At 38.3% G+C, this 8575-nt stretch overlaps 1 protein-coding gene across 1 annotated transcript; it reads right to left on the bottom strand.

The window, feature by feature from the left end:
- Positions 1-6025: 6025 nt before the first annotated feature.
- On the bottom strand, positions 6026-7784 carry LOC104098663 (protein ALP1-like). Its single transcript, XM_009605459.4, has one exon. It carries the CDS (start codon positions 7679-7681, stop codon positions 6176-6178), a length of 1506 nt encoding a protein of 501 aa, XP_009603754.1. The 5' UTR covers positions 7682-7784; the 3' UTR covers positions 6026-6175.
- Between the last annotated feature and the right edge of the window lie 791 nt (positions 7785-8575).

Below are 8575 nucleotides of genomic sequence, written 5' to 3'. Positions count from 1 at the left end.
CCAGGGCCATGCAGAAGGCGTGGGGTATATCACATGAAAATCTGAGAATCAGGCAAAATTTCAGTCTTATGTCCTAAAACATCAAAAAATGAGTAACGGTAATGGTAAGGCGGTGACTGATTTTTCTTAGGTCATTTTCTATATGCCGGCAAAATTTTAAGCGATCTGGGTGTGGTTGTCTAGGGCATGTAGAAGGTGTGGGCTATAGCACATGAAAATTTGAGAATCGGGCGGAAATCCATTTTTATGGTCCTTAAATGCCAAAAAATGAGTAACGGTCATGGTGAGGCAGTGACTATTGTTCCTTAGGTCGGTTTTGATGTGTCAACAAAATTTTAGGTGATTCGGGTTCGATCGCCCAGGCCCATGTAGATGGGTGGGCTATACACACGAAAATCTAGAAATGAGGTGGAATTTCAGTTTTATGGCCCTACAACGCCAAAAAAATGAGTAACGGTCATGGTAAGGCATTGACTATTGTTTCTTAGGCCATTTTTTATGGGACGACAAAATTTTAGGCCATTCGGGTCCAGTCGCTCGGGTCCATGCAGAAGGCGTGAGCTATAACACACGAAAATCTAGGAATCTGGCGTAATTCCAAATTTATGGTGCTAAAACACAAAAATGAAACGACTAATGGTCATGACGAGGCAGTGATTACTTTTCCTTAGGTCATTTTTGCTGGGCCTGAAGCATTTTAGGCGATTCGAGTCCGTTCACCCGTGCCCATGCAGAAGGCACGGGCTATAGCGCACGAAAATCTGAGAATCGAGCGAAATTCTAATTTTATGGTCCTAAAACGCCAAAAAATAAGTAACGGTCATGGTGAGGCGATGACTATTGTTCCTTAGGTCATTTTTTACGGGAAGGAAAAATTTTAAGTGATTCGGGTCAAAACCATATAGAAGGTGTGGGATATAGCACATGAAAATCTGAGAATCGGGTGTAACTTCAGTTTTATGGCCCTAAAATGCCAAAAAATGAGTAACGGTCAGGGCAAGCGATGACTATTGTTCCTTACGTTATTTTTGATGGGAAGGCAAAATTTTAGGCGACTCGGGTCCGGTCGGCCGAATCCATTCTGAAGGCGTGGGCTATAGCACACGAAAATCTAAGAATCGGGCAGAATTTCAGTTTTATTGCCCTAAAACGCAAAATAAATAAGTAACGGTCATGACGAGGCGGTGACTATTGTTCCTTAGGTCATTTTTAATAGGCAAAATTTTAGACGATCCAGCTCTGATCGCTCGGGAACATGTAGAAGGCGCGAGCAATGGCACATGAAGATTTGAGAATTGGACGAAATTCTAGTTTTATGGCCCTAAAACGTCAAAAATGAGTAACGGTCATGGTGAGGCGGTGACAATTGTTTCTTAGGTCATTTTTATGGGCAGATAAAATTTTAGGTGATCTGAGTGGGCTATAACACATGAAAATATGAGAATCGGGCAAAATTACAGTTTTATGGCCCTAAAACGCAAAAAAAAATGAATAACGGTCATGGCGAGGCAGTGACTATTATTCCTTAGTCATTTTTTATGGGAAGACAAAATTTTAGGCAATCAGGTTCGGTCGCCCGGGCCCAAGCAGAAGGCATGGGCTATTATAGCACACTTAAAATCTGGAAATCGAGCGAAATTTCAGTTTTATGGCCCTAAAATGCCAATAAATGAGTAATGGTCATGGAGAGACGGTGACTATTATTTTTTAGATCATTTTTTATAGGCCGACAAAATTTTAGGTGATCCGGGTCCGGTCGCCCGGGCCATGCAGAAGGCTTGGGCTATAGCATAGAAAAATTTGTGAATCGGGTGTAATTCAAGTTTTATGGTCTTAAAAAGTCAAAAACTGAGTAACGGTCATGGTGAGGTGGTGATTATTTTTTCTTAAGTAATTGTTTATGGGCCGACAAAATTTTAGGCGATCCGGATCCGGTCACTCGGACCCATGTAGAAGGCGTGGGCAATAGCACAGGAAAATCTGAGAATCGGACGAAATTCTAGTTTTATGACCCTAAAACGCCAAAAATAGGTAACAGTCATGGTGAGGCGATGACTATTATTTCTTAGGTCGTTTTTGATGGGCTGACAAAATGTTAGGCGATCCGGGTGGGCTATAGCATACGAAAATATAAGAATCGGCCAAAATTCAAGTTTTATGTCTCTAAAACGCAAAAAAGTGATGGTGAGGCAGTGACTATTGTTCATTAGTCATTTTTATGGGAAGGCAAAATTTTAGGCGATCCGGGTTTGATCGCCCGAGCTCATATAGAAGGCGTGGGCTATAGCATACGAAAATTTGAGAATCTAGCGAAATTTCAGTTTTATGGCCCTAAAACGTCAAAAACGAGTAACGTTCATGGCGAGACGGTGACTATTATTCCTTAGTCATTTTTTATGGGAAGGCATAATTTTAGGCGATCCGAGTTCAGTTGCCCGGGCCCATGCAAAAGGCGTAGGCTATATATAGCACACGAAAATGTGAGAATCGGGCGGAATTTCAGTTTTATGGCCCTAAAATGCCAAAGTATGAGTAACGTTCATGGAGAGGCGGTGACTATTGTTCCTTAGGTCGTTTTTGATGGGCCGAAAAAATTTTAGGCGATTTGGGTCCGATCGCCCGGGCTCCTGCAGAAGGCGTGGGCGAAAGCACACAAAAATTCGAGAATCAGATAGAATACCAGTTTTAGTCTTAAAATGCCAAAAAATGAGTAACGGTCATGGCAAAGTGGTGACTATTGTTCCTTAGGTCAATATTTATGGGCCGGCAAAATTTTAAGTGATCCGGGTCCGGTCGCCCGGGGCCATGTAGAAGGTATGGGCTATAGCACGCAAAAATCTGGAAATCAGACAGAATTTCAGTTGTATGGCCCTACAATGCCAAAAAACGAGTATCGGTTATGGTGAGGCGGTGACTATTGTTCCTTAGGTCATTTTTGATGGGCCGATAAAATTTTAGGCAATCCGGGTCCGATCGTCCGGGACCATACTGAAGGCGTGGGCTATAGCGCACGAAAATCTGGGAATCGGGCGAAATTTTAGTTTTGTGACCCTAAAACACCAAAAACGAGTAATGGTCATGGAGAGGCGGTGAGTATTGTTCCTTAGTCGTTTTTTATGGGAAGGAAAAATTTAGGCGATCCGGGTCCGGTCATCCGGGCCTATGCAGAAGCTGTGGGCACGAAAATCTGAGAATCGGACGGAATTCCAGTTTTATGACCCTAATACGCCGAAAAACGAGTAACGGTCATGGCGAGGCTGTGACTATTATTCCTTAGGTCGTTTTTTATGGGCTGACAAAATTTTAGGCGATCTAAGTCCGGTCGCCTGGGCCCATATTGAAGGTGTGGGCTATAGCACATGAAAATCTGCGAATCAGGCATAATTCTAGTTTTATGGCCCTAAAACGCCAAAAAATGAGTAACAGTCATAGCGAGTTGGTGACTTTTGTTCCTTAGGTCGTTTTTTATGGGCCAGTAAAATTTTAGGTCCTCCGGGTCCAGTCGCCCAGACCCATGCAGAAGGCGTGGGATAACACACGAAAATCCGGTAATCGGGCGGATTTTCAGTTTTATGGTCCTAAAGCACCAAAAAATGAGTAACGGTCATGGCGAAGCGGTGACTATTGTTCCTTAGATCATTTTTATGTGTAATAATCAAAAGTAGTACCATTTTATGTAACAACGGATTTGGAGTGATCATATCGTTAGTTTATTTTTTTCTCTTATCTTGTCTTTCCTTATTATTAAATAATCTTATTTTATTCTTTATCCTACGTATTTTATATAATAATTCTATTTCGTACCCTACTTTTTCTTATGATATTGTAAATTGTTAATGCATGACGTTATGAAACGATGGCAAACGTTATATTCATCAAATAATATAGTATAATATCATACAATACAATATAAAACGATATGTAACAATCATCCAAACAAGCTTGGTAACTATTGCATAGATGATAAGGGATAAGTGTATTTTCTAACACAATCTAACAATGATAACCTGATTCTAGATTTTAGCTGATTTTGAATTTCCTTGTTAGAATATTTGTTGTCTACCACATTCTTTGACTTATATAGATTGAATTAGAATAATTGAAGTAAAGATACCCTATGCTAATTTTTGTTGGGAAAATGCTTACATTACTGTAGCTGTAATTTTAATTATGTTATAGGCTAATGTAAGGATTGGGAATTGAGATAGATGTGCAGGGTGACTCCCAAGCAGTGGCTGAGGCAAAAAATAAAAATAAAATTCTAACATAGATTTTCCAAAAATGTGCAACAAAATTTTCTCAGTTTCTAATTTCAGTTAGCTTATCCGTACAAGGAATTTCTCTATTATGTCCTTTTATGTACAATCTATCTACAAATACAAGGAATAATTTGACTTTTGAGGAAACAAAAGGCAGTCAATCTGAGCTCAATTCAATTCTTATGTATATCTCTTTGACTTTGTGAGACACATTACGACATAATCCTTTTGGATTATGAGGTGCGACTTTGACCAAATTATATCTCGTCCAACAAATAAAAGAAGACAACTTGTTGCTACACCATCATGACATGAGCATTACATATGAAAAGCTGTAAAAACTAGAATTTAATTAATTTTACTCTTATCCTAACCTAATTGGAAATTAGGAAGGACAAAATCTCATTAGTTGTCTGGATTGAAAATAGGAAACACGAATCTAAATGGAGAAAGACATTATCCTTCCTACTTATTACCAGGGCGGATGTAGCGTTGAACCGACGAGTTCAATTGAACTCATAACTTTCGATGCGGAGTAAAAATTTATAAATTCATTAAAATTACAAAAACAGTAGATATGAATCCATAACTTTAAAAATATAATAGGTTCAATGCTAAAAACCTTGAATATTGAACTCACAGGATTTAAATCCTGAATCCGCCTCTGCTTATTACCTAGTTTTAACTCTTAAGCACAATTATTTATCACAATCGAATAGTTTTCTCGGTATTATTTTTAAGGATGATAGTCAATAATGAATTGAGATAGTTCAGTTGCATATATGGGAGATCGTTTTTGTGACCCGTTACAAATATTCTTTTATTTATATATCCTTTTTCACGGAAGAACAGTGAAAAGCAATATAGAAAAGGGCAGCCCGGTGCTCTAATCTCCCGCTATGCGCGAGGTCCGGGGAAGGGCCGGACCACAAGGGTCTATTGTACGCAGCCTTATCCTGCATTTTTGCAAAAAGGTTGTCTCCACGGCTCAAACATGTGACCTCCTGGTCACGTGACAACAACTTTACCGGTTACGCCAACGCTCCATTACAAAAGCAATATAGAAACAAAGAAGGAAAAACCTGGCATGTTGACGAATTAGCTGTAGTTCCAATAAGAATTAAATAGCACTACCTCATAACTGTAGAGAGTAATTTTTCAACAAGGCATGCAGTCAGCATATTGTTGGTTGCTGCTGTCTTATTCTGGAACCAACGTAACAATAACATGAATCTGAAATTGAGTCAAGTCAACCTAAATACTGGCCTTTGTTATTTCTGCTAACAGTGCCCACCGGCCATATCTATGGGAAAAAAAGACAGCCTGGTGTATAAAGTATTCCGCGTTCACGCAGGTCCGAAGAAGGACTTCACCCCAAGAAGATGTGATATAGGCCGTCTATCTTGATGTTGCATCAGTGACTACGCGACTCGAACCTGTGACCTATAAACCACCGGACCCCTTCCGGCCATATCTATGAAGTGATGGTCAAAAGAAAAGCCTTTTTTTAAGACTAGAACCTTCCTATGAAACAAGTATCAACTGTCATATCTACATGAACTAGTAAGGTATTGACTGTTAGTGTCTGAAAGTTCACTAACAAATGTCCAAAGACCATCATTGATGTATAGTTTATGAAATAGTCATGGAGTTCAAATAATTTGGAGTTATGAGTTAGAGCTATATAGTTCAAAATTATAAACAAAAGAAGCAAAACATAGATAATGTAACAGCAATGGAAGTTTCAAATAACTACACCCAAAGCATGTTGTAAGCAATCCTTTATAATAAAAATGAATCTTCTACAAGAGTTACAGTATTGTACTTATTCTATAACATGACATCAAATAGCCATGAAAAAAAATCACCCTCTGCCCCTTCAATCAAAATTTTAGGAAAGTTAAATACATATTTTTTCATAGGAAATTTGTGCCAGCGTGGTTATGGTGCAAGAGCTTGTGAGCAATTTGATCCCTAGCCTGCACAGCATTCATTGATCTGACTATATTTTCTGGAACCATTTCGTCGTCAAAAAGATCAAACCTCAGCTCTGGATTCAGTTCTTCACTTCTCATCTCGCAAATATTATGCAATACACAGCAAGCTCCAAGAACCACAGGCAAATCTTGAAGCTTCACTTCTGTTCTCTTCTGTAAGCAACTCCACCTAGCTTTCATTCGCATAAACGCTTCTTTTGCAACTCTTTGAATTTCACCAACTTTCTCATTGAAAGCGTGTTGAGTCCAAGTAAGATTTTGGCGAGTGTACGGAGCTAAAACCCAATCCATTAATGGGAATCCTGAGTTTCCAACAACCCAAACATCTTTCAATAGTCCCCTATTTGCTCTCTGATAAAGAGCTGATTTTTCCAAGACTTTGTCATCAGACATTGAACCAGGCCAACCAATACAAACATCTGTGAAAATCCCTTTTGGATCAACAACACCTTGAACTGTAACTGAATATGAAGTCTTCTGATTTCTCTCTGTATGTCTTTTGTTGAAATAAGCAGCTACACTTACCTTTGGAGCAATAATCGGAACATGTGTAGTGTAAATCGATCCGCCTACATTTGGTACACCAGAAAATATCTGATATTCTTGTTTAATTTGGTTCAGCTTGTTCTCATCCGGCCATTGCAAAAATTTAGGCATAAGTACACTTCGAATAGCAGTACAAACCTCAAGAACAAGCTTGTGACAAGTGGAGATACCAAGCCCAAAACGCTTTGAAACTTCGCGAAGTGGTTCCCCTGTAGCCAATCTCCAAATACAAACAGCTACGCGTTGGCGAACGGGAATTGCTTGTCGTAGCATTGTGTCTTTTTTTGTTACTACAGATTCCAATTCATCGCATATCATATCGAAAGTTGCTTTGCTCATTCTAAACGCTTTTTTAAACTCTTCTTCTGGGAAATCAGGGCTATTGCATTGCTCCCACCACGCTTTTGACCTGTCTTTCACCCATAATCTACGTTGTTGTAAAGGCTGGGAATTGCCGCCAGTAGAATCCTCTGAAGTTGAAATGAATTCAGCTGAATTTTGACGACCTCTTTTGTTATTAACCGCCAATGGCTTAGCAGATTCCATCGTCTGTTGATTCGAAAACTCGAAAACGGACTGATTTGCTAAAGGCTGTGTAGGTTGATGAGATGACAAATCGAAATTTGTGTTATTTTTCTCTTCTTCGTTGTCAAATCCTAAGAATTTGCTCAATATATCTTCAACTGTTTTTAAAGAACCTTCTTCGACAATTGGGTCGAAATCAAAATCATCAGTTTTTCGCTTCTTCGGAAGCGGTTCGGAAGCAAAAGCAGTAGCAGTAGTGTTATCAGTAGTAGGCAAGTCAAAATCTTGAAAAAAACTGAAGAAATTTGAAGGATAATCCTCCGGAGTGGGAAATGGGAAAGAAGAAATTTCCATTAAAAGTACGGAATTTGAGGTGTGAAAGTTTTTGAAAGTGTGATTTCTGAAAGAGGAGTTAATTAGAGAAAATGTGAACCCGAAGTAGAATGAATTGAAGAGAACGAAAATGGAGGTCTAAATATATATATGGTGCAGACGCGGTCATTTTAGTAAAAGGAAGCGTGTGTAACGCGGTCTTAAGGAAGTTTCTGGGTTAGGGGTGGGGGTGGGGCAATAGAAGAGCCGCATGCATCTAAGGGGTTCAATTCGTCAACAAATTATACTTTTTAGCTCGATAATTTATAAAATATATATACTATATAATAATACATCTTGATTTCTTAATGAGTTTATTTCTTTATATTTTGACTTTTTTTAATGAAAATTTTTAACTCCGCCGCTGCTGGGCAGGGGTTTTGGAAAGGATAAAATAGGAGCAAGTGCACAGTTTAATTAAAGAAGCTTTACGCGGTTGGGGAAATAAGGAATATAAAAAATTAAAAATGCATTTTAAAGGCCACGTTTGGAAATTGAGCGAGTAAGAAGGAACTTTCCTCAAGTAAGAAGGGATGTGAGTGGGTCTTCACTTCTTTTAATTGGATTTAAGAGTGTTAAGTAGGTAAAAATTAGTCTGGTGTGTGCTTAACATGAAAAAATTATTTGGCATTTTTAATGATGTGACATGTTAATTAAGCATTTTGGTTTATTAAGGTTTTCGGATCAAATTATTTTCTTTGTCCTCATTTATACGATACTTTTCACTTTTTGAGGTTTAAAATATGTGAATTTTGGTCAATTTTTAAAATATATTGTTCACCATATTGACATGATAAAAATTGTAACTTATAGTTCTTTTCATTTAATTTATGAATATTTAAATTTTAATTTTAAAATATTATTGATTTAATCCAA

This window comes from Nicotiana tomentosiformis, chromosome 7, assembly GCF_000390325.3.
Source record: "Nicotiana tomentosiformis chromosome 7, ASM39032v3, whole genome shotgun sequence".
Taxonomy (NCBI): Eukaryota; Viridiplantae; Streptophyta; class Magnoliopsida; order Solanales; family Solanaceae; genus Nicotiana; species Nicotiana tomentosiformis.
The sequence above is the reverse complement of the archived record's forward strand: the minus strand, read 5'-3'. Positions and strand labels throughout refer to the sequence as shown.